We start from the raw sequence: 27,819 nt of genomic DNA on the forward strand, positions 1-27,819 counted from the left end.
TTCTTAAAGTTGGAATGACTAAATGTTTGCCATTGATGTTAAATGAAACTATGTAAACACATTCACAGCAGCATTTTTTTTTTTTTTCTTTTGGATTCCAGAAGACACTTGTCCCTGCATTTTTTGGTTACAAAACATTACAGTATCCAATCATCCAATGTACAGTATAATTTTCTCATTTCATTGAACTGTTTCGAAAAAAGTTGAGATCCCAGCGACGCAACAAACCATCCATGATATGGCTTGATTGGTTCTTTACAACTGTCACCGTGGCTTTCGTACCACCAGAGACATCAGCATCTGATGAACCCTGGTTGCTAGTAGTATCGCTATGCGTGGGAGTCCTTGCGGCTTCTGATTGAATGGCGGACGCAGCAGCGTCAAATGCAGGCCCAGCAGTAGATGTCACACTTGTAACAGGACAAGGATCTTGGGATGCCAAATCATGGCCACTAGCCGCAGAGGGGGATGGGGATTCTGCCTTCTGAGGCCTGCGATCCTCTGTAATGGAAGTGGCACTAGGACCATCTTTGCATGAAGACTCAGGAGAATCATTAGAAACAGAGGGTTGTTGTTCCTCTACACGAGGATGCCTTGGCTCCAAGTCCTTCAATGACTCCATCACTGCTTCCATGAACATCTGAAAGAAGAATTTGGAAATTAAAATAAGAAGAGATTAGCACCTCAAATGGTCAGCCTCTCTTTAAAATTTGAAAATCACATCTAAAATTTGGATGTGAAAGCAAATAATCTAATTCACCCTTTCTTCTTCCTCCACATTGCATGGGAAATCTGCCAAATCATCAAGTGAGTATTCCACATATTGATCATCATCTATCGAGGCTGGAACCTGAGGACCATATGGGTGACCATTGGATAGCTCAAAGCTGATCATTTTGGAAGACGATGAAAGAGGATCATTTTCAGGTCCTTCCTCCTGCGAGATGAATTACAAATGAGGGGTTAGTGTTTCTTCTGCTCTTGTTTTTTTCTTCCCTTATTTAGGAAAGCTATTATGCCTCATTTGGGAGGATGGAGTTTGAGCCTTTGATTCATAATTGTGGAATTTGATAAAACTCAATACAGTTTTGTATTGTTCTTTGTCTATAAGTCCATACGATTACAAATCTGAGGTTTCAAGTCTATGCTCCCAAGCATAGTGCTTGTTTCTTTCCCTGCTTATCAGAAAGCAAGCCAGTGATGACCATCACTCCAGCACCCAAGTGGAGTAAGGACTGATAAAGGCAACATCCAGTTAAACTGTCATAACATCAAACAGCCTCTTTGACGTCCCAGTCAAAGTGACTCATGCTGTCACAAGGGTCAAACCAGAAGAAACTTCATAGAAAAATGAAGTCCAGTGGTAGTCAAAGAGAAACAGAGACCATCAGAAATTCAATTTTGAGCTCAAGCAGTTGCCCACAATCATGTAAACTAGCAAGAAGGGTTCATGTAACCGACCCCATCTAGGAGGGCTTAAGGCTTGGTTTTGTTGTTGTTGTTTGTTGTATAGCAACTCAAGCAGGTTTGATAGTATCAACTATTGCCCAAGTCCAATGCTACGAACAGGCCTGTGGATTTCCATGTTTAGGATAATTGAATTCCACAGCTTATGACTGACAAAGATTACGATTTGGGTTAATGTCACTTGGTCCAGAACAAGATCCAGATCGCCAAGTTGTTCAAATCATGGCCGTTTGCAGGAACACATTTCTCCTGCATATTAGTTAGGAATTTTTTTTCTTAAATGCCTCAATTGTTATGTCTTTCATCAAACATTGAGCAGGCTTTTATACTTTGCAGAAACAGAGTTACACACGCACACTAAACAAAAATAGAAAATGAAATCATATTGATATTTTTAAAAGTTAAAAATGAACCAACTGATTTCATGGCCACTTATCTTAGTTATTGTCATTTCTTAGTCATAGTTTTTAATAATTTCACTTCATGAACTTCTTTCTCTAGAAGAATGATCATTGTATAAAGCAGCAACAACAAAACCATAAGTCCCACTTGTTAACGGAGATAATTCAGGCAATTAGGCTGTAAATAATGCTTATTAGACATTTAGGCTCTAAATAATGCTGAAAATCTGGCTGCATTTAAGTGCTGAAAATCTGGCAAATAGGCTGTAAATAATGCTGATTAGGCTGTAAATAATGCTGAAAATCTGGCAGCATTTAAGTGCTGAAAATCAGACAACAACTATGTAAATCTCTTTTAATAATGAAAGCAAACCTGATGGAAAGGGCATTCAGACCAAATTAACATGGTATCAGAGCCCCTCTTCTGATTCCATCGTTTTGGTCTTTAATCACTGGGCTCTCTCTCTCTCTCTCTCGGTTTCAGCAAGTTCTTTCTTGCTTTTCGTGGGCGTCGGCCTTTTCTGTGGTGTCCACTTTGGTGGTTTTGAGTTGTTTGGGGCTGCCGGAATTCTTTTTCAGTTGCACACGCTGTCCTTCATTGTGGGCTACTCATCTCAGTGTTTTTATCGTGGCAGCTGCGCATCTTTGTGGCTGTTGGCAGTTTTTGTGGGGGTCAGCAGCTTAGACTCCTCCTGGTGTGATCGACAAAGGTGCTGTGTTTCTTCCTCTGCTGTGTCATTTTTCACACAGGGCAGTGCCTTTCATCATGTCTATTGAAAAGACTATTGTTCGATTTACTGGAAAGAATTCCTCTATGTGGGAATTCCAATTTAAAATGTTCTTGAAAGGGAACGAATTATCAAATCATATTGATAGTTCTGCTCAAGTTCCCAGTGATGAAAAGCAATTTGCACAATGGGAGGTCAAGGATGCTAAGGTGATCTCTTGGCTGTTGGGGACGATTGAGTCTCACCTTGTGACCAATCTTCACTGTTTTACTATGGCTCAAGCTATGTGGGATTATCTCCATTGTATTTACCACCAAGATCACAGTGCTCGGTAGTTCCAATTGAAGTTGGAAATTAAAAATTACAATCAAGGTAATTTACCTATTGAACAACTTTATTCTGGTTTTATTAATCTTTGGAGTGAGTATTCTGCTATTGTTCATGCTAAGGTTCCCCCTACGACACTTGCGGCTCTTGAAGCGGTTCATGCTGAGAGTCAACACAATCAGTTTTTTATGAAACTTTGACCTAAATTTGAGCCTATTCGAGCCGGTATATTGAACCGTAATCCGGTTCCTTCGTTGGATATTTGTTGGGAGATTTATTGCATGAAGAATAGCGGTTATCCACTCAGATGGATATGACTTCTGAGAAGGTATTTTCTGAGGCTGTGAATGTAGCATATGCAGCACAAGGAGAGGGAGGAACAATTTGTAGTGTCTCAGTTGATACGAGTTTGGTCATATTGCTCGTGACTATCCTAAGAAAGTTTGTAACTATTGCAAGAAAGAAGGCCATATCATCAAAGACTATCGAGTGCGACCTCAAAATCGCCAATCCCAAGCTTTTCAGGCTGCTGTTCAGTCCTCTTCTTCTTCTTCTGCGCCACGCACTGTAAGCTCTGACTCGTTTGTTCTCACACCAACAATGGTCCAATAGATGATTGTGTTTGCTTTTACGGCCTTAGGCCTGCAAGGTACAGCTACTAACTCAACTTCTTGGATTATTGATTCGGGCCCTTCTAATCAAATGACAGGTCTCCATGGTGTTTGTAAGTATAGAGGCACGCAAAATATTTAGATTGCTAATGGCAGTGCTCTTCTAATTACTGTTGTTGGTAATTTGGGCTCTTTATTTCGCGATATTTTTGTCTCTCCTGGATTGTCTACCAATTTGATTTCTGTTGGACAATTGGTAGATAATAACTGTGATGTTCATTTTTCTCGTGGTGGTTGTCTTGTGCAAGATCAGGTGTCGAGGACGGTGATCGCAAAGGGGCCTAAAGTGGGACGTTTATTCCCTTTACAATTTTATATTCCTAATGTTGTTTCTCTTGCTTGTACAACTACTGCCAATAATAATGAAGTCTGGCATAAGAAATTGGGTCATCCTAATTCTGTTGTCTTGGCTCATCTTATGAAACATTGTTTTTTGGGCAATAAATATTTCTTTTCTTCTTCTCCGGTATCTTTTGATTGTGCTACTTGTCGTCTTGGTAAAAGTAAAACTTTACCATTTCCTACGCATGGTAGTCGTGCTTCTAATTGGTTTGAGATTGTGCATACTGATGTTTGGGGTGTGAAACCTGTTATTTCTCATGGTCATTATCGTTATTTTGTGACATTTATTGATAATTATAGTTGATTCACTTCGATATATTTTCTCCACTCCAAAGCTGACGTGTTTTCTTTTTTCAAAAATTTGTTGCGTATGTCGAGATACAATTCAGTACTTGTATCAAAACTTTACGCTCCGACTCAAGGGGGGAGTACATGTGTCATTCTTTCAAACTTTTCTTCAACAAAAGGGGATCATTTCCCAACGTTCTTGTTCTTATACCCCTCAACAAAATGGAGTCGTTGAGGGTAGGAATCGTCATCTCTTAGATGTCATTTGTACTTTGTTGATTGATTCTTCTGTACCTTCTAAGTTCTAGGTAGAAGCTTTATCTACTGCTATCTATTTGATCAATTGTTTGCCTACTACCACTCTAAATTATGATTCTCCCTATTTTCGATTATTTGGCATATCTCCTGAGTATCAAGTCTTTCATACTTTTGGGTGTGTTTGTTTTGTTCATCTACCACCTGTTGAGCGTCACATGTTTTCTGCCTAGTTTGTCACGTGTGCCTTTATTGGATATAGTCCTACACAGAAAGGATTTGTTTGTTATGATGCTCATGCAAACAAATTTCGAATCTCCCGGAATGTGATTTTCTTCAAAAATCAATATTTCTTTCAGTCTCAGGTTATTTCTGATACTCCTATTACTCTTCTTCCCGCTTTTGATGATGTGTCTTCTTCTATTGAGCGATTTAAACTAGGTGTGGTGTATCATCGACATCCTCCTCCTTCTTCAACGCCCCTTCCAAACACAAATCCGTCATTTGGTTCTGCGGTACCTTGCCACTCCACCCAGGTTACACATCCACCGGATAGGTATGGTTTTCCTCATACCTCACTTATTGCCACTCTCGACACTGTTTCTGTTCCTTACTCATACCCAGGCAGCCACCCAAGAATGTTGGCAGCAGGCCATGCAAGAAGAAATCCAAGCTCTTCAAGATAATCACACTTGGGATATTGTGACTTGTCCCTCTAGTGTCAAACCTATTAGTTGCAAATGGGTGTACTCATTCAAGTTTCGGTCTGATGGGTCACTAGACAGATATAAGGCCCGTCTCGTGGCTCTTGGGAACCGTCAGGAGTATGGCATTGATTATGAAGAGACCTTTGCACCTATTGCCAAAATGACTATAGTGCGGATTATCTTGGCACTTGCTACGTCGCAGGGGTGGTCTCTCTGCCAGATGGATGTGAAGAATGCTTTTCTACATGGGACTTTGAAGGAAGAATTCTCCACCTCCCGGCATGTTTGCTACATGCCTACACCTTCCTCAGAGGTTTGTCAGCTACGCTGATCCTTGTACGAACTAACACAGGCTCTGCGTGCATGATTTGATAAATTTCGCTCTACCCTGCTTGCTTTTCATTTTACTCAAGAGTCCGATTGATTATCTCTTTTTCTTCACAAGACTTTTGGAGGAATTGTATTGCTTTTGGTATATGTTGATGACATTGTAATTACTGGCTCTGATATTGAGTTAATTAAGAAATTACAACAGCATCTCAAGGCCTCTTTTCACATGAAAGATCTTGGTCTCCTACAATACTTTCTTGGCCTTGAGATGCAGCTTACTCCATCTTATATGTTGTTACACCAGCACAAATATACCCAGGAAGTGATTTCATTGGCTAGTCTCCAATCGGGTAATTCTGTTCTTACTCCTTTGGAGATAAATCTTAAGCTTCGTCAAGGGGAAGGCGAGTTTCTATCAGACCCATCCTCGTATCGGCAGCTTGTTGGGAGTTTGAACTACTTAACGATTACTTGTCCTGATATTTCTTTTGCTGTGCAGCAAATCAGTCAATTTATGAAGGCTCCCCGACATCTTCATTTAGCCCTGTCCACCGCATTATCCGATATCTGAAGGGCACCTCTACATGCAGGTTGTTCTTTCCTCAACAATCTTCCTTACAGTTGGTGGGGTATAGTGATGCTGATTGGGCCGGAAGTGCGGATACTCATCACTCTGTTACTGGCTGGTGCATGTTCTTAGGCAACCAGCAACCACTTACTGGAGATAATTCAGGCAATTAGTCTGTAAATAATGGGTTGTAAATAATGCTGATTAGGCTGTAGCATTTAAGTGCTGAAAACCAGGCAATTAGGCTGTAAATAATGCTGAAAATCAGGCAATTAGGCTGTAAATAATGCTGAAAATATGGCAGCATTTAAGTGCTGAAAATCAGGCAACAACTATGTAAATCTCTTCTATATAATGAAAGCAAACCTGATGGAAAGGGGATTCAGACCAAAATTAACACCACTATATGTGTCAGCTGTACAAATCATATTCCACCATTTTGCTGGTCGCAGGGATGTATCATCTGAGGGTTGTAACTTGTAAGGCCATCAAAAACTTATTTACTACTGCAATCCAATTTTCTCTGCCACCCTCCTATCACCTCAAACCTTAATCAAACACTTGCTGTCACAGGTGATTCTGCATCATTAGTGCCCAACTGGGTCACTACTAAATCTGTTGGAAAGAATCCAGGCTTGGAAGGGTATTTCTATGAATAGAGAACGGGAAAAATCCTTCTTTGATTCCTCATACTATTTCCTGCATCATGTGGAGATAAAGAAATGCTAGAGATTTGAAGAAACATCTACTTCTCCCACAATCCTCGAGGGTAGATGGCTTACTATTTCAAAGATGGTCCAGTGGGCAGTGCATGCTGTACACATTTAATTTTTGATCTGTTGGATACACTGTCAAACTGTTGATCCATCCTCTTCTTTTTTCTCTCTTCTTTGTTTGTACTTGGGTGGCAAACCCTTGGTGCCCTTCTAGTGAAAATTTTCTCTTTGCTGATCGAAAAATAGATACCTGAAGCATCTTAAATGCTCCTTCCAATTGTCTTCCATAAGCTTATAATGGATGTGTTCATATTTGTCATCTTTTAGGTAATGTTTGGTTGCGAGAGTTTCAATTCCTAGGAATAGAATGAGATAAGGTGAAAATTACATAAAAAATTGCTTTAAGGATATAATAATTTGGAAGAAAATCACCCATGTAAAAACTTGTGTTATTCAACATGAAATAGACACTTCCATGATTAAATTTGGGAATAGACATTCCTCTTCTATTCCATGTCGTGGATTAATAAAAAAAAATGTTGCATTTTCAATTAAAACACATTTTCCTTCGTAAGCTACCAAATTTCTATGTTATAACTGTTTTATTCCCAGGGATAGATGTTCCACGAACCAGATGTAACCTTAGACTTAAAGGGCTCATCCATCTCAGTACTCTTAACATCTACACTGGTCCATGTGGTTGTGGGGTTTTGCATGTGCTCACATGTATGAATGTGTGTGTTATCTGCTCAACACTCATGTAACATAGCTTGGGTAGGCCATAGCTTCATTAACACTCAACACAAGCCCAAGCTGACTAAAAATCTAGTATGGGATTCAGTTAGGCCTGTAACCATCCTCATTATCAATGGTGTGGATACACTGAATTGATGACTCATGTAACATAGCTAGTTGGGTAGGCCATAGCTTCATTAACACTCAACACAAGCCCTAGCTGACTAAAAATCTAGTATAGGATTCAGTTAGGCCTGCAACCATCCTCATTATCAATGGTGTGGATACACTGAATTGATGTGTCAGGAATGTCATGTACCATGCTCCACAATGTTATTACTTTAAGGGATAATGTGCATAAAAATTGCCCTGGGTCTCCATCACATGCGAGGAGAAAACAGAAGGCTGAGAAATCTTTGAACCTTGAAGAAGGCCGGAAGCTAAAAAAGGAGAAGAAGATACCTTCATTTCAGATGGCTTTTCCTCAGATGGGCTAGCAGATGGGACCTGAGAAGTATCAATGAGACAATCAGTAAAAGTGGACATCAAATGCACAACTTGAAATTGACATTGATACAACCAATGCACCTATACCAAGACTCTCCAAAGGTTTTCTTTTTATTTTTGTGTATTTTTTCTTTTCAAAAGGGAGGGAACGGGGTTTGGTTGACCACTATTCCTTCAATGTCAAGTTGGATCATTGCTTTGTAACTGATAATTGTCAAAATTCTCATACACAGATCTCATAGCCATGCAAATAACAGTATCCCAAAATCTCTAATTTTGAAGATCATTTGTTTAATTCAAAACTAGTATTCTAGCCTGACCTCCTTATGGAGAGCCACTTTAATTAAGGCAACCAGCAACCACTTACTGACCTCTGTCCGGCTCATAGGCCGTTTGGAACGAAGCTGTTTAATGGCATCTTCTGTGCTGCTTGCCACTGGTCCTGCAAATAATCAGCTATCAATATGACAGTAAGATAAGCTTCCAAATAAAGAGTATCACGGAATCCAACACTTAAAAGGTCAGACAAAATGTACTCCAGACATGCCTTCGGATGCAGCCACAGAACTTTGGCCTGCACGTCCTAAATCATGGACTGTAGTCCAGCTACCCTGAAGGTGCAATGTAAGCCATTTGGTTAGGATGATAGCTCCAACATCTGTCAGATCCAATAAAATCAAAATGTACAACCTAGAACACTGATAAGTAAATTACCCTGCCAAAGTAATCATGTACTGAATCAAAGAAAGTTCCCGCCACCTCATCCTCTGGGGGTTGCAAAACATTATGAAAAAATATATTTATAGAATCAAAGTAGAACTGCGGGCGGGGGGAGTTGTGATCTCCCTCAAACTTGATGACATTTTTATCCCCCTGGAAAAATTATGGGTCATAGAACAAGCACAGGTATGCACAGAACATCAGATAAAAGACCCTAATAAATAAAAAATTCATAGCAAATGCCTACTAATCCTTTTTAACACAAAGACATTTTTTATATCAACTACTTAACTGTGCTGCAATATTCACAACAGCATACACAGGATAAGAAACAATCTGATGTAGCAAAGGATGCATAAAGAGTGAATTTCAGGCCTAACTTTATATGGTCATAACTTTCAATCCAGAACAAGTAACAAAGCATGTACTATATGCACGGAAAGCTCAAGTCAAGCCCTACAGCATGGCCAATTTCACATGTGAGATTCAAGCACATTTCTAGCCTACGATTCGGCAGTTTTGACAGCCTGTCAATACATTTTTGCATGATTTTTGTTTCCTATTGAGAGGGGTTGCCTTCACTCGGCTGCAAGACCATCACATCCAAATCTCAAGTCAGAGGCCCAAATTACTAAAGCAGCCTCTTCAAGCACAGAGGTAAGACTCCATACATACTTCCTATTGAGATTTAATAATTTTATGATATTTAGGAGCTACTTTCTTCGTGATTTTAGGCTTATTTTAATTTTTCCAGAATGTTCTGAGCTTTTATAAGAGTGATGAATTTTTTTAGTTTTATTTTGGAACATAAATAGCCTTGTAGGGCCTCCTATATTTTCAGACTTCGATTAATAACAATTTAGTTTTTCCTCATTCCTTGTTTTCAGAGGAATCTTAGAATTGATCCAGAAACAGGATTAACTGCTTCACGCTAAAACCTTATTTCTGCTGCCAGATATGCTACAACCTATTAAAACTTCAACATTCCTGTATAAATAATTAGATTTTTCCTGTACTAGTTCTTTGGTGTTCGACTCCTTCTTCAGTCCACTTCTCTCTGTTGAACACCTCAGCAGCCAGCAGAGTCAGCACTCTTCAGTCTTCAACCAATTTCTAGGTATTCTTGAGCCTTGAAAAGAAAGAACCATTCGTCCAGCGGAATCAACACTCAGCAGTGAGCTACAGCCAGCTACAACTACTGAGCACTGTTTTTCTCCCTCTTCCTCTTCTTTTTTTGCTGAGTTGCTGTTCATCATTTTCTTCAAGAAAGAACCAGCAATCACTTTAAGTTATTTAAGTATTTAACTTCATTGAAATTTTTTGATTGATGATTGATTTGGTTATTTTTTTGTGAACTTGACAACTTCTTGTTCAAACTTCTAAGTTCTAAGAGACTAAGACTTGTGTTGCAGACTTGCAGCTGTGCTTATTATCATAAAATTCCATATACATTTATTTTGAATATATTTTTTACACTGAAAGTAGAATCTTATTATTCTTGATCTGATTCTACGATCCGATCCCGCAGACACCTCCAATGATCCTACGTAAAATCCCGATTCTGACAACCTTGAACATGTAATAAGAAAGCAATAAACATCCCCATGATGAACTTCGGGAATAGTTATTCCTTATCTATTCCTTATTATGGACTCATAAAATGTTTCACACTTTTATTTGCTTTATAGTAACAATATAATTTCTTGTATAACTAATTGTAACTAATCTACTAAAACTTATCTATTCCTGGGAATAGGCATTCCGCAAACCAAACATAACCTCAGTTTTCTATGGGGGACATTGTTTCTTACAACAAGGAATTGAACTTGCCAATGAAAAAGGAAAAGACAGTATACATATTATATCTATATGTATCAAATAGAAGTGTGCTCACACAGTAACAGTTAACAAAATAGAACATAAAGACAGCAGAAGAGGTATAAAGTGCAAATTCATATGCATGACAGCAGAATAATCTAAAAATATTTCAAATTCAGAATAATTGTTTAAGGAAATTACCATATAAGCATCGTATATGCGTTCTGAGTGATGGGGCCGTATAAAATCATCATCTATAGCATGCCCTATTAATACTGGAACAAAACAAGACTTGGCCACCTAGACAAAATAAGCCAGCAAAATAGGAGTGATTTCAACAAATAAAGGTAAGACGCCAATATAATAAGCACTAAACAGGAAACAAATCAATAATTACACAAAGGTATAACAGTGAAAATTATTAACTTTTTTTTCCATTCATGATTCCAAATCAAATTTCTTCACTCCAGAATTAATTCTCACCTTCTTTTTATACTCATATGTATTAAGGCTCAACGGAATATAGAAACAAGGTCCTGTGACAGTATCAACTATCAAACTCCTTTCATTTTGCATCAAGTTGTATAGTCACAGTTTCATTTGATCAACTAAAACAAAAAAAATCCATGGTTTCATTTTCAAGAGCAGAATGAAGGATAAATTGTCCCATCAGTAACCTTTCTTCACAAATCAATAGAATGAACAGATTTTTTATTTCACAAATAGCAATCTCCTTGAACATTAGCCAGGCAGCAAAGTTTAGATAGAAACAACCTCTACATAAACTAAAATCTTTTGACTTCCTAAACCTCTAAACACAAAACCTTATTATGATTTGTGGTGGCAAATTCAAAGCTGTCAAAGCTTGGCCTGCTTTTCATTCTACAATCATGTACATGAAACGGACAATTATTATTGACACTTATTTTTGGCACCTCTCCATTATTTGTGTACATGAATGAATCAGTAGTTTGATGACAGAATGAAGCTCAACCTGTTGAGCATGAATCTGTAGTTTAATGCCCTCCATAATATAGTATTATCACACACTATTATTATATTTAAAGGTAGATTCCCACTCCCACTTGCCAAAAGCACACCCTCTCCTATTGCCTATTTTAAAAGAGTCACATGTAGCTCAAGATCTTCCCATCCTCTACACACCCTCATACCATATAGCTCCCAAGCCCTTACCTTCTATAGTAGTCCACCTATCCTCTTCCAAACCATATTTGGTGACAATGATCTTCCCCCCACAATTGCTCCTTTTTCTCTCTCAACCACCAATTACACTTTCAAAGGAAAGCTTGAAGGAGATTAAATCATTAACCCCCAACTCTATTCTAATCAAAGGTCATTCAACTATGTCCCATTTCACAAATGATATTTGAACCTCTCCCTTACATTGCCCTGAATAAATCATTTTCAGCAATGTCATCAGTCTCTTGGTCACCGACCTGTGAGGAAGAAGGGAGATACAAAACAAACTGAAAGGTTTGATAAGGTAAATCATATATATTATGTAAGTAAATCAAATTGTAACTATGGAAAAGGGTTTAACTAGAATTGAGAACAGTGGACACTGTTGAGAAAAAGGTATTAAATTTCAGTCGAATATTTGGATGTTGAGAGGGGTCAGATTCAATTTTATTCTGCCAAATTTTGGCCGAAATTCCCAAATTTCAGATTTCAAAATTAAAAACTGAAAAGAGAAGCAAAATCCAAGTATTTTCATCTTGATTCTAAATTATTCATAATCATATAATTATATTTTCCAAAGTTTCATTCATAATTTACTGTAAGATTTTTGTCATTTCTTTAAATCAAAATCTAAATTTCCATCGAATAGAAATTTATGTAGATAGAGACCCTCAAAATTTCCATTGAAGTCAAAATTTTAGTCCTTAGTTGGGAATGCGATAATATATTCATATATGAACTTTGTCATCAAACAATGATATGATTTCTTCGTACCAAAGGTATTATCAAGAAATACACTAACATTTAAACTCAAATAGTAGCAGAATAAAACCTTAATGGTGTTAAGGTCCGTAATGTCAAATTTTGCCTTTCTCTGGATAGACTTTCGCATGTACTGGATTGCAAACTTCACCTAGAACGACAAAACCTGAAGTTAGTAAACCATACAATTCAAAAGAGATTAACAGTTAAGTACCACAGAGAAAATCATTCGTACATGCATTCGCACCCTTCCTAATCATAATTATGCTCAGTAAACTGAGTTTAACCATACAATTAGCATAAATATTGGTACAAACAGGAACAGCTAATCATGCAAAGACAATTCTGTGGATACAACATGAGAACAAAGGCAGTAATTGCCTTTCCCACTTCAAAACCCTCAAGATAGTCACAAATTCCAAAAATCAACAGAGATTTTCTGGAAGCCAACACATGTTTTCTGGAAGCAGAACCAAATGAAGGAACAATGACTTCTGAATAGCAATCTGAGTCTAATATTCAACTGGCCAGATAATCACAGAACTAGTTTAGGTTGTATTACTACTTATGACATTTTTTTAAAAAAAATAAAAAAGAAGTTCTTAAAGCCTAAGTAATTCAGCATTAACCTCTAATAAGCAAAAAGTAGTTCTGATAATGAATCATCTGCTTATAAGCAGTAAACCTATTTTTACTGGCTCAGTAATTTTTGCTAGTCCGTGCCTTTTTGCATATTCAAAAGGTAAAGATTGAACTTTCTGTCAAAAAGCACATTTCTTATTGATGTCTAAACATGTTGCAATTGAAAAGAACTTTTGTAAGCCAACTTAACCCCCCATTCGATTTGCAGAATCAAGGTTGGGATGCAATTGAAACTGACCCTGATCCCCATTCCCATGTTTGGTTTGTGTAAATGATGGTAAAATCTCATTCCAGCCAATTTCCCCATTCAATGGAATTGGGGTCCCTTCTCTTACAGGTAGGAATCACAATTTCATTCCTAACTCCTTTTTCTGACAACAATTATGACCCTCACTAAATAATAAATTCCCAAAAAAACACAAGTTGAATGTCTCTCAACTGTGCCATCACCAATAATAATAATTATTATTATAATTACAATAAACAATGACAAATAAAAGTATGAAGAGTGTAAATCATTTTATGTACAAAAATATCCTTATCTTTTAAAAGAAAGGCTAAAAACTCCAAAAAAATAAACAACAAAACCAAGCCTTTAAGTCCCACTAGGTGGGGTCAGCTATATGAATCCTTTTCTGCCAATTTATGCGATCATGGACCATTTCTTTTGACAAATTCAGGGCTATTAAATCCTTACTATCTCATTCTAAGTTACTTTAGGTCTTCCCCTACCATTCTACTGCCCCTAACAATAATTAACTCACTCTTCCTCACTGGCGCACCATGTAGGCTACGTTGCAACTGCCCAAACCATCTAAGTCGTCCCTCTCTTATCTTATCTTCTATAGGAGCTACACAAAACTTAGCTAAAAGATCAAACTGTAAATTAATTTGTGGACAAAAGTATCCTAATTTTTAAAAATAAATTTTTATAAGACCAACATTTCAAAAAAGAACTAAATTGCGGTATTATATGTAGAAGTATGTATAGTATAAATAATTTTATTGACAAAAATATTATTATCTTTTGAATGTAAGACCAAATAATCATAAAAGAAATAAATTTCTATAATATATATATATATATATATATATATATGAAGTAAATTCAAGCAAAGTTATATGAAATTACATTAAAAATGTCTAAAAGTTAATGTTTGAACCTAGAGAAAAAACTTCCATTTAGTTAAAAATAAATAAAATAAACTAACATTATATAGATGTCCACATCTATATCTGTACTATAATAAATTAATAAAAATATGAATAAAATAAATCATTTTGTATCAAAAATATTTTATTTAAAAGAAATACAAAACATTCCTAAAAGGAAATAAATTCAACCAAAATTAGATAAATTTACATTTATAGAATCTGTTTTAGATATATTAAAGTTTGAACCTGAAAAAGGAACTCCATATTGCCAAAAAAGGCAGTGTATATAAGAGTAAATAATTTAGTACACAAAAATATTATCATCTTTTAGAAGTAACATAAATATTTCTAAAAATAAAAATAAATTCAATCACATTAGGTAAATGTACATCTAAAAATTTATTTCTAAATAGGTCAAGATTTGGCCCTAAAAGATTCATTTCATTCAAAAGATAAAGTAAATGCAATGGTATTATATATTTTAAATAAAATATACATTCCAAAATAATATAGGTAAATTCATATGATGTCATCTAAAATTATTGTGACATGTCTAACATTATTTAGATAAATAATAATATAATTTCTAAAAGATAAATTCTAAAAATGGAATTGTAAATCTAGAAGTACCCCCAAAATAATAAATTTTAAATTATTTTAAAAAAAATTAAAACTCATTAATTGATCATTAAATAAACAAAAAAAAAAAACAATACCTAAGATTTTAGGTAGCAAATCACAATTTAGAAATGATAATAAAGTTATAAATGTTTTTATCGGAAGAAGTCATATATTGAGATTTTTATAAAATAAAAAATAATGAAAATATAATTATTAATTTTTTTTTCTAAAATGGTATGCAAATATTATAAATCGATATTCAGCACAACTTTAATTGGAGTATTTGTGTCATATTGTATCTTATATTTTTTAAGATTTTTCATGTCCCTATATTTACATGATATTATGATAGTATCTAGCTCATGTCATTATTTGTATTTTATATTTTTAAGACAAGGTATTAATGTCTATAAATAAATATGAATATTCACACTTTAATATTTGTAAACTAAATTATGACAATATATTATTTATTTGATTTGAAAAAAATATATATATACATATATAATTTATTAAAAATTATAAAATATTTTACATAACATTATTTGCGTACAATCACATGCAATGCACGAGGTATATTGAATAGTAATAATAAAAGAACAACAATGATAATATATAAATTATTATAACAACAACATAATAACAAAACATTATTATTGTTGTTATTATTGTAATGCAATAATAACAATAACAACAACAATCACAAGAATAATAAACAACAATAACAATAATCATAACACTATTCTTATTATTTTTTTTGTTGTTGTAATTAGTACTACCACCACCACTACTACTTTTGAAAGATAACAAGAAAATCCAAACAAAAATATCATTATTATTATTATTATTATTATTATTATTATTATTATGTTAAAAAAATATTATGATCCGAAAAATGCATAAATTTTCAATAAAAAAATGCTGAATTGAAATCATATATTTAAAATTTACACAATTAAATAATTTAGCATTTGAAATTTTCTCCAAATATGACTTATTCTTCATTCCATTATTGCCACCATTGAAGAATACCAAACATTGAAATAGAAATTGTGACTCCTCCAACCATTTTGTGTTACAAAACAAACGTAATAATCGCTTTCCAATAATGATTCTTCTGCTTTGATTCTGATCCTACCTTGATTCTTTTCGTACTTCAATTCCACTCTTGCTTTTTAAAAGGTTCTAATAATACAAGCTTGTGTCAAAAGTACTTCTCATTTACCATGAATCACATACCCATCGGTAATGCCATCTTAGCATAAAATTTGCTTGGTCATCACCCCTAACATGATTACATTGAATACTCAAAATAAATTCCATTATTGTGCATTTTCAGGAGCACTTTACTGCTCAGTATTCGAAAAAACATTGACCACAAGTTTGCATATGAATAGAATGGAATCAGGCAGAAGGGAATCAAATTTATGACTTGATTTCTTTATATTTTCCATTCAAGTATTTATTAATTCGATTCCCACCTCATTCCATTCCACAAACAAACATGATATGGAAATGGAATAATGGAGGAGGGATTAAGCGTTCATAACATTTACTTCAAACCAAAAAGAAAAATTTGAGGTTTAACACAAAATAACCAAGAAATTGCAGTATCAAAGTATGAAAAAAAAAATTTAGAAGTTTCCTGGAATGAATTTTCTTACAGTGAATTTGGGCAGTGGGAATTTGTATGTATCCACAAGTTCCATCATCAGGTCAACCAAATCAGAAAAGGGACTGTCAAGGACCATTCCTGCAATTGAAGGATCCTCAGCTCCATACATCAAGCTGCCAGGAAAACCATACACTGTTAATGACAGAATCATTATAGGAGACCTCAAGACTCTGGCAGACCCATGTGAATATGTGAATGTAACATTTAATCACAATCATCAGGCAGCTAAAGCACTGGGGCAAGTACTCCCGTTGTTAACAAAGAATCTATTTTAAATAAAACAAGTAGTTTTGTGTGGGCTGATCAAATGTGCCCAGGGAAACTCAGACATATAAATGTAGCTGCAAGATAACACACACACACTCTCTACTACAAAAAAAAAAGGGCATCATTGGGCCATAAGGTTCCCACTTTGTGAGGATAGGGCAAGGGTCGTCACAGTGTACGCAGTCTTATCCCTGCTTTTTATGCAGAGAGACTGTTTCCTTAGACTCAAACACATGACCAACCAGTCACAGAGGAGCAAACTTACCATTGATCCATGGCCCGCCCTCATACACACTACTATAACACAAGTAAATAAACGTGTGTCCCATCTTTGTCTTTATATGCAAGCATAATGGATAAAAGCAAGCACAAAGAAAACCTAGTTACGGCACCCATTGAACGACCCCACAAGCCAATCAGAGAAACATTCCCATCTGCCCGCAGATAATCAACCACTGCCCTCAGATCATCTTTCTGAAAAAAAAGAAAAAATGATAAATATATATCTTACAGAAAATATTAAAAGACTAGCTATCATCAACACAATACAGTTTGTAAAGAAGTATAGCTAGCGAAAACGATACATTCCATGCCCATATGAAGAAATAAGATTAAACATGTGTGCATGCACTAGTGTGCGGAAACACTTAAGGTTGTAAATGGGTCAAACTTGGTGTGAATAGGACCGTATAAACCAAAAATTCAAATTCAAACCAAAATCAAACAGATGTGATAAAGATAAATATTGTTTAAATCAAATCATTCAGATTGAAGGTCAAATCAAATATGTTTGATTTTGGATCTAATAATGGAATTAAACATCCATATTTTAAATTAGTAATTTTTCAACTTTTTCAAATTGAATTCGGTCCTAGTTTGACCCATATGCAACCCTCTACTGACTCACGCAAAAAAAGCATTTGCATGCCATGATTATGGACTGCACAATGAGATCCTATTATTTTTTGAATTTTGCTAGGAGCACAATGGAGTCCCATCAAGTCATTAGTAAATGCATATGAGTAGAATTACCTACATACATAACCACAAACAGCCGTACGCATAACATAAAATTTAAAATGTAGTCACACCAGACACTAATATACTTCATATTTCAAGATAATTATCCATGCTTTTATTTTTTCAAATGGGGATGTTATTAAGCTACTTAATATATTATCTAAGGTATTAAACAAGGTGATAAGTCATTTACTTCATTCCACCCGAGAGTGACATGCTCTCCTCCCGAGAGCCCAGATCCAGAGAAATCAAGGGAAAAAACTGTGATGTTTGAAGGTAGTAAGATTATAGCAGCTTCACTAGCATCTGCCCTGCACCCACTGGCATGAAAATGAAATACACTGCTTGTCAATATACACCAATTTAATGGAATTAAATTCAAATTGAAGTTTATAGACCAATGGCTTGAGAAATGTTTTTCTGCTGTGCAAAATGCATAATTTCTATAAGTTGAATGACATTAAGAACAGAACTTCTGGAAACTAAAGATCCCAACCCATTATGCATGCATTTGGTGAAAGTTGCCAGAGCTGAGGATGAAACTTTTGCACATAGTTGGGCCGATATTTGATCCATAAGTTGAGAGAGCTTTTACAGATTCCAGGGTTCAAAGCCATTCCAAAGTCAATGCTTCCGGGGAAGTTCTTGAAATTAGTCCAGGACTAGTACTCAAAACTTAGAAGATGTTCAAATAAATTATCTGCAGATTCAGATTTTTAAGGTTTGAGGAAAAGAAAAGAGGGAATTGTATTGATGAGCTTACTAAGGTACCAACTTGAGGCAACTACAATTCTATAGAAGCTTGAGAGGAGCTGAGGGGAAACATGAAAAATCCTAACATCCCCTGGTTTATATTGGTTTCATTTCCTCCAACCATCCCAAACACTGATGTAACCAAAGCTTTGAGAATAGTTTGAGACCACAAAACAAATTTATATACATAGGTTTAGTAAGAAATACTGACTGTATCTTTCTGAACAAGTGGTAATGAAGATCTATCTCACCTTCCTTTAACCACAGATTATCTGGAGAAATATTGATGGCTGATACACCCACAGCTGCTGCTTAAAAGTACCAAGGGTAGGACAAAAGGTGTACAATGTAATTAAGTAAACTGCTTTATTTCATTGAGTAAATGTTTTGGGCTTTTATAGTGGTGGGTACTTAAGAAAATTCAAGATTGTTAAAGTAAAAAAGCATTTTTCTGGAGGGGAATTCGGTTTTTTTCTTTTTCATACATATTTTTTATAAGCATAAGTTTCTTTGAGATCTGTCTTTGTTCCTAGCTATTTGCACTTATCCTTTTATATTTGAGTTCATAATCAAAACTATATATCATCTCAAGTTTTACATTTTTCCTCTTCATTGCACCACATGTGGTCTAAGGTCCCACAAATGCTTTGCTCAAGACGAGATATGCAAGCTGATACTGATAATAAGTGGGCGTATGAGTCATATAATGAGAAGTTCAGCCTTGGAAACCATGGTTTACCATGTTTAGAGGAAAAGAAATGACAGAAGTTTAAAGAAGTAACGAAATCCATTTAGCCTGCTCACTATCCAATAAACACACACTTTCCTCTTTTCTATCTAAAAATCCAACTCAAAATGACAGCCTTCTTCTTCATCCTAATATCCCCAAAAACCTCCCTATTCCAGATCTTCAAAGTCTCCTGTCTCCTTAAGATGCTTAAGCTTCCTCACGAACCTAAAACCTTCCCAATTACTCTCCAAATCCTCACAACAAGAATCTCTCACCACAGAAGGAAAAGAACCATGATCAAGCCACATGTTCTCAAACTGAAAAGAAGAAGGACCCCATTCCACCTTAGAAGATTCCAACGAAACAGGAAATGGTCAGACACAGTTCTAGAAACAGTTTGAGAAATAGAAAACTCATCCTCCCAACCACTACAAACAAAAAACCTATCTAACTGACTAGCAAACTTCTAAGGCTAGATTAGAAGCTCCAGGTTTTAAGTAAAAATAGGGTATTGCCTATTCAAACACATATGCACTCATTGCTAAAATAAATCAATTAGAATACCATTGGCATTAGCATCAATCTATAATTCATATGTACATCAAATGGATGTTGACACAGCATTTTTAAATGGTGACCTAGATGCCGAGGTGTAAATGGAACAACCAGAAAGATTTTTTTTACTTGGAAATAAAGTGAAAGTTTGCAAATTATTTAAATCTTTGTAAACCAGTGGGATGAAGAGAAAGCAAGCACCTACATGGTCAAAGGTGTGAATGATATGCCTTAATGTGGATGACATGCTAATTATTGAAACTAACATGAAAGATATGAATGATACCAAGAAGAATTTATCTTCACAATTTTAAATGAAAAATCTAAATGGAGTAGATACTATCTTGGGTGCCAAGGTAAACATAGTGGGGTTATGCCTTATATTACATTGAGAAAGCGCTACTTAAATATAAACATTTAGGAACTAAAGAGGCAAATACCACCTTAAAGATAGAAAATTATTCACATATCAAAGCCGCAGAATTTTCTGAATTTGTTCTCCTCACACTACCATCCTAACAAAAACTTGGGAATTAGCACTAGCGTATTCAATCACACAGCAGTAGCAATCAACATCATGACTTCAATTCATTATGTCAAAACTATTTATTATCTCGAGTTTCTCCATTTTACCCCATTCATTGCACCACAACTGATCTAATGTCCTATGTAAATGACTTGTTCAAAAAATGTGGGCGATGGGCTATGATTCATATAGTGTGAGTTTGATGCAATTCTACAACCTTTATTTAATTTTTTAAGTCAAGTGCTGTCATTTAGGGTGCTATTTGCTAGGGGTATTTCTGTAACTTCTGAACTTTAGGGTTTATTTTGTTCAAATAAGCTTTGGGGGTCATTTGTAATATTCAGGGGTGTTTTTTTTTAATGGTGGTAATCTTTGGTGGGGGCTTTAGAAGATAAGTGGTTTTTAAAAGGGTTACATGCAAAGTAGGAGTTGGCTACTCTTGGAAGCTCTAGGTCTAGTACTAATAGGAGTCTCCAGGCACTTTTCTAAGAGGTTTCTTTGGTTTTTAGTCTTTGAGAAGATTTTTTCTGCAAAGCTCAGCTCCAGACCAGCTCAGGTTTGAAGATTTGGAGGCCCAGGTTCTGAGGATTCAACCCTGCGGTGCCACCAAGTCCACCCATCACTGCTAAAGGCGCAAGAGGCTAGCAGAAGGCGCTGTTACTGTTCTGAAACAGTGCTAAAACATGTATTGATCTGAGGTTTAAGTTCCCTATTCGCTGGACTGAAATTCACTGCACTATTCTCTTTGTTATTTTGAGGATTCCGTAATTATTTGAGTCAAAGAAGGCTGTTACCATTCTATTCTGAAATCTCAGATTTTATTTGTGAATTTTTCTATTATTCTACACCTATTTGCATCAGAAGTTTAGCCTTGGAAACCACGATTTTATCATGTTTAGAGGGAATGAAATAACGGAATTTTTGGGAATAAGTAGATAAGTATACAATCTTATTGCTTATATCATGGTTGTTAATGTGAGATCTCTAGTCAACAAGAAAATTCATAGCAGTACAAGTTCAAGACAGCCATGTGAAAACTTTGGAATTCGCACTAGCATCTCCAATCACACAGCAACACCCTTCCAATCTGCATAGTGTGGAGGAATGAAAATATGAAGTGTGCATGTTACAAAGGTTCTGTTTGCAGGAAATATAGAAAATGAGATAGCTTTGACAAATTTGGGACAGCTGATTAGAAGAACTTGAAGACAATCTTCTTTCAAGAACTTTATTTCAAGGTTGAGGAACTCTATTCTAAATTTCAAGGTTGGAAGTCATTTTACAAGCTTAAACCTCATAAGGTTTAAATTTTTCCAGACTGAATTTTTTACTTGTTCTGATGGAATATTGTGCAATATCTGCCCTACATCAATACTAGAGAAATAAGTTTCTATGGGGATCTCAGTGAATATGTTGGGGAATATCAAAACTTGCATTTTGAAATATTCTCAGATATTGGAAGATATATTTACTAAACAAAAGGATTGATTTTTGAATTTGGAATCTTCTAGTGGCTGGAGAATCATCTTGAAGACAAGTGACTAGCTAGAAATCCAGCTAGAATCTTGGATTTAAAGCTGGCTTTATGTAAAGTTTTCTTGGTTACTCATATCTTACATTCTTTGCCTTCCTACAAGCTGGTAGGATGTTTGAAGAAGTTTTTCAGAACTCAACTTGGAGATTATCTGATGGAGCTTGATGAAGGAACATTCTGCTAGAAGAGTTGTACAATTCCATAGACTCTTGACGCGCAAGATAGGAACATGGGCCTTAATCTTGGAGATTCACTGAAGATTCAAACAACCAGTAAAATCAAAATTGTGGATGCTAAAGCTAAAATATAAAAGAAAGGAGTCTTTGAGAATATAACTTAATCTGGTAAGACTGCAAGGGGGTTACTCGCCGTGTGATTGGGTGATAAACCCAAGCAACCTCATAAAGGTTGTGTAAAGATCATGAACCCTTGGTGATTGAGGACATAGGTGTCCTTGCAGAAGTCCTAGGTGAAGCACTTACTGTGAGGTGGAAATTGGAAAATAAGAACAGTCAAGAAGGTTTCTTGAGGAATGGACATAGACATGGTTTACAAACCACCATAAACATTGTTTGCCCTCTTCTATATTTATTTCTTTAATTTGTTGCTTATGTGTGTGAACTAATGTGTGAATTTATGTATTGTTCTGCACTATGACTTTGATTTTTAATTAACTAGAATCACTGTTGTTAGATTTATGATTCATGATTTGAAACATTGTAATTCATGGTCATCAAAAGTAAAATCACATACCAGAATTTTAAATATGCATGAATTGATCAAATATGCAAATAAATCAATTGATTCCAGTTATTCATTTCTGTTGAGTTAGATCTGGATCCTTTCCAGATCCAGACGCGGGGGCCTAACAGATTTAAAACCAAAAAAACAAAAAAATCCTTATGTCCTTTTTCTGTAGAAGAAGCATTCATTTCCCTCCCAGAAGCTTATCTCCGAGGAGAGCAGAACAACAAAACCATAAAGCTGGATTTTGGAGTTTTATTTTTCCACTCCTGAGCCTTGGGGTTTTGTACAGCTTGACTAAGCTGGTTGAAGTTTGGAAGAGTTCTTAAGATTTAAAAATTAATTTTTTGGATTTTCATCAGTTTTTTTAGAAGTTGTTTTATTATATTTTCATGCTTTCTAGTTCTTAGAGTAAGTATGCAGACAAAATATGATTTTTTTTGTTGGCTTCCGCTGCTAACCACCATAAAAGCTCAGTTTTTTTTATTATAGTTATCGATTCCTTTCTTTATCTTTTATCGTATCTCAATACTTTTAACTCTTAAGCTTCTAATATTATATTGCATAAACATATACCATTGTTAATAAGATTCTTTAGTACTTGTACACCTATACACAAGTAAACTGCACTCATCATATTTCATTTTTCTGATATATTTGTTTGCTTCACATTTATACATGTCATTTGAAATTTATTTTGAAAATCTGTACCGAATCTTACAATTTCATTCAATTCTCAATTCCCAAAATTGAGATTTTGATTTCTAATTCAAATCTCAATTTTACAACTGTGGTTAGAATTTGTTTAGACCCCACCCACCCCTCCCTCCTTCTTGGGTGCCACAGCAGATCAACAAAAATCCAAGGACTCCATATCTTTAATAAAAAATGATGTCATGTACGGCACCGTCACTCCATTTATGCCAATAAAAAGGCAAGGACCAGCATTTCAGTGGACAGAGAAATTTCACTTGAGATCTTAAAGGGTGATGATGAATTGTTATTTGCCACCGATGTCATGCCGTACTTTTAGTTACATTCTCATGTTTGAGCAATTTCTCAATATCCTGTTTATCTATAACAAAATATTTTGTTTCTGCATCCTTTTCTTTTCTACCACTATTTATAACTTCATTCTTCACTGTGCAAACTTCTAAAATTATAGACTTTTAAGGAATCAAAGAAAATCAGCAGATCAAGCATGCACGCACTAAAATATAAAACAATGCTGCCAAATAAACCACAGCTATCCACAAACCTGTTTCCATGGCAGTATATTACACAGGGCAGGGCCTTTCCGTCAGGATTGACAATAGGCACATAATGACTACACTGAAGAACATCTCCCCGACTGTTTTTAACCTGCAGAATACTTAAAGTTAATTATACATCTGTGCAAATTTCGAAGTTTATGTTTCAGAAGAGGAAAATACAATCAACATTTATCAAAAGATGAACAAGACAATAATTTAGCTCTCTAATGTATAAACTCCTATCTTACCTCCAGATCCTTCCTTTGGAACCATTTTCCCTTAAGCATGAATTCTTGATCCAATAAATCATTTTTTGGATTGTACTCAGCTCTGCAGCCAAAAAAATATAAAAGTAAAGGAAAAAAGGAAAAATCTCAGGCAGCCTTAAATTTTATTTGTACAAAAGTGGGCCTAGGCATTGCTATAGAAAAATTAAGATCATTTATAACCCCTGTTTCCTAAGAAACTCCCAATAACTTTTCCATGCATATACACAAACAGCTTATAAGTAACCTCAAGGCCAGATGTTAGCTCATGAAAGTGTAGTGTAAGGCTGAAGCATGGATACAGATGGCTATGGGGATAAGTAGATATGGCAGTCCTTAAAAATTTGAGATATGATTCAGGGGATTTGTGTATGAATATGGATATGGATAAGGGGATAAGTCGATATGGAAACTCCAAAATCTTTGAGATGCCATACAGTGGGGATTTGTTTATGATTATATATTTTCACACATATATATATATATCAATATTACCATTTTTATTGAAAACATAATAGCACATATCAAAAGGCAAATAGAATATGAAACAAGTATATTTACGAGGATTTAAAGGATGTTATATTGTTTACCCATATCTTGGGTTGATTTCATTAATTATTAAGCAATTGGAATTAAAATATTCACATAAATAAAGTGGTGCAAATATTGTGATTTCAACTACATGGATTAAAAAACAATAATAAATTATACTGGATTTGGGAACAAGGAGTTTGAGCTAAATTTTTGGAGTTATGTGAACAGAACAAAATGCAATACAAGTCATCAAATTTCACCACAATCCATATAAGTTCAAATTTATGCTCCCAATTGCAGCACTGTTATATTTTAAATGTCAAAACATCTACATAGATGTGTAGGATACGTCATCACAGCAAAGAAGTATAGAATATTTCATGAACACGCCAAGATGCGCTATTTAGGTATTTGATTTTGGAAGCATCTAACAAATATCCTAGGAATATCTGATGAGCATTGGTATCAGGTATGTATACAGCCACGCCATAGGTGTAAGGTTCTAACTATATACCTCAAGGAAGTTCATACAAAAATCTTTAATGAAGATACACATTTTCAATACTACAAAGAATCTACATTTCCATAAGCTACTAACCCTTTTAATCCAGTCAACCTAGACTCTGGTAAAGCATTTTCTTAAATATTTAAGATGGAGCACATGAACGCAGCTAGTCCTGAGCCCACATCAGGGCTGTTGGATATTCCATGCAATTATCAACTTATTCAAACAAGAACTCTTTCAGCTATAGAACCAGAGTTTAAGGACTATTCTAGGACTAGTCACTGTATAAATTGAAAATTTCTCTTTCAATACAGAAATTGAACAACAAACAGTTGTGATTCTCACAAGTTCTATCAAATCTTAAGTAAGACAATTCTACCTTGTTTTCCCACGCTTCTAAGCCACCAACAAACAACAAAATTGTGCAAAAAAGTTTGATTTCACGCAGAAATAAAGCCTAGCACAGAAAAAATTAGCATAGGTTCAATTTATTTGACCGTTTCAGCAGCATATGCTGTCTACCACCAGTTCATCATCAAACCCAGAAAGCTTTTTTCTTTTTTTTTTCTTTTAATAAAGAATAATAAGTATACAAATAATAATCTACACTGAAATTAAAAAAGAATTACCAAAAGACACGAGGAAGGTAAATTTGGGAAACGATTGGAAACATGAAGAGCATAAAATTGCACCGGATACTAAAAAAAGGTAAGATCTTGAAATTCAAGTTCCTCAATTTAACAGCCCGAATCCAAAAATTCAAATAAGCAAACCCCATTAAAAAATCAACATATATTAACTCCAAAGCCGAGCAAATCATTTGAAAATCTACAGCAACCAAATCATCCCCAAAATAAAATACTTAACTAACCCAAATGGCTTCAAATATAATATACACAGAACAAGGAGTAAGAATATGAAACAAAGAGCAGGCTCAGACCCAGCACCCACAAAAAAATTTGCACGAAAAGGCGAAATTAAAGAAACAAAGTGAAACCCACAACAGCGATTCAACACGCCCAAATAAAAGTTTGCGCCCGAAAAAGGAAAAAGACAGAACATTATCAGAAAATAGGAAGAGGCGGGCACCTAGGGGGGCGAATGATGAAGTTAACGAGCTGCTCCATCAATTGGATTTAGAGTCTAGACCCTGATCTTCTCTGAGCTGCTTTGCTCGTTCTTGATGAATAAATAAAATAATATTACTGTACAGAGATGAGGAGGAAACAGAGAGGAAGAAAAAAAATGACGAAAGAAAAACAGACGAAGATCTTCACAGGCGCAGAAGAACAACAGACCCTCTCTCTCTCTCTCTCCGCTGCTGTTCCCCGTCGCTGTCCCTCCCTTGGAACAAACAAAAAACGAAGCCAATGCGAACGCGTAATCTCTCTCTTTCTCTCTCTAGGTGGGTGTGCTCACACGTGCGTGTTCTTTCTCTCCCCAGCACTGCACCGTGTGATGAAGGAGCGTGAATCCCAGGCGCGCGTGGGGGCAGCGGAGGCGAACCACCTGGCAGTTGTTGGGTTCTAAATGGATGTCGTTGGTAAAGCTCCACAGATCCATTAATGGAACATAATTCTCTCCAATCAAAACATCGCTTCTTCCTCACTATTATTATTTTGAAACAATACTCTCCCACTCCCACTTCACCAATCCACTCTCATATATTCCATCCTTCTTCATTTAAATATTATTATTATTATTTTAAAATAGTAGTATCGACAATCCTTTAAATACTTAATTAATCCACTAAAATAATACACTCACCCTTTTACCCTTCTCTACTTAAATATCAAGATATTATTTCAAAATGAAACATCATAACCTTTAAAAATCAAATTCTAGTCTTATTTAAAATATTATTATTATTTATAAATAACTCTCAAAACAGATGAGAAATTCAAATATTCAAACTATTCATATCAAAATTTTTATAATATATATATATATATGTATATATTAGATGTGGATGAAAATAATCACAAATAACAGTTTTTTCATATAAAATTTGATACCTGTCAATTAGAAATTTTTATGTTTTCAAGTTCATTAAAATATTGTGAAACTTACCGCTTACATCAATGAAACTTATATTAAATAAGTTTTTTAATTTCCATAGGTAAAAGTGGTATTGTGACATTTTATAATGGGTTGTTGGTCGATTTATTTTAAAGGGTCATTTATTGGGAGTGTTTTTTTATGTAGAGAGTTATTGTGTGAATTGATGCCTAAATTTCATATTATATAAAAAACTAAAAGACCATGGAGATATTTTAGGAGTTTAGAATTAAATTAAAATTTATTAATCTTATTTTTTAAAATAACATTAGGAGAATATGAGTTGTGAAGATAATTAGGAATTTAAAATTGAAATTAATTTATCAAGTTACCTATCCATCCATGTTTGATAACATCATGATTAAATGATAATTTGTAAATACTAAAGGGTCGTTTGAAATTTAGAGAACTTATAAGCCGATTCATATTTTCACATTTT

The 27,819-nt window shown here is 35.0% G+C and overlaps 1 protein-coding gene across 2 annotated transcripts; it reads right to left on the minus strand.

Annotated features, from left to right (window-relative positions):
- LOC131150160 (uncharacterized) lies at positions 1 to 26,838 on the minus strand. Of its 2 annotated transcripts, none has more exons than XM_058100744.1 (14): positions 26,412 to 26,838; positions 24,266 to 24,347; positions 24,023 to 24,126; positions 18,116 to 18,242; positions 17,282 to 17,376; positions 16,625 to 16,748; positions 12,613 to 12,693; positions 10,782 to 10,880; positions 8,757 to 8,915; positions 8,590 to 8,653; positions 8,414 to 8,484; positions 7,998 to 8,042; positions 761 to 937; positions 1 to 640 (listed from the first exon to the last, which is right to left on the minus strand). In XM_058100744.1, exons 1-14 carry the CDS (start codon positions 26,447 to 26,449, stop codon positions 176 to 178), a joined length of 1,731 nt encoding a protein of 576 aa, XP_057956727.1. In that variant the 5' UTR covers positions 26,450 to 26,838; the 3' UTR covers positions 1 to 175. The 2 variants fall into 2 exon arrangements, with proteins under 2 accessions (XP_057956727.1, XP_057956728.1); XM_058100745.1 differs by having other exon boundaries at positions 8,414 to 8,478; positions 26,412 to 26,689.
- Positions 26,839 to 27,819: the final 981 nt, after the last annotated feature.

This window comes from Malania oleifera, chromosome 3, assembly GCF_029873635.1.
Source record: "Malania oleifera isolate guangnan ecotype guangnan chromosome 3, ASM2987363v1, whole genome shotgun sequence".
In the NCBI taxonomy this organism is placed as follows: Eukaryota; Viridiplantae; Streptophyta; class Magnoliopsida; order Santalales; family Ximeniaceae; genus Malania; species Malania oleifera.

Coding starts and splice junctions, on each gene's coding strand:
- LOC131150160 (XM_058100744.1), bottom strand. CDS start 26,449: ATGGAGCAGCTCGTTAACTTCATCATTCGCCCCCCTAG. Junction 24,348..26,411: donor TTCATCATTCGCCCCCCTAG/GTGCCCGCCTCT, acceptor TTTTGGCTGCAG/AGCTGAGTACAATCCAAAAA. Junction 10,881..12,612: donor CGGACCTTAACACCATTAAG/GTTTTATTCTGC, acceptor TATTTTGTCTAG/GTGGCCAAGTCTTGTTTTGT.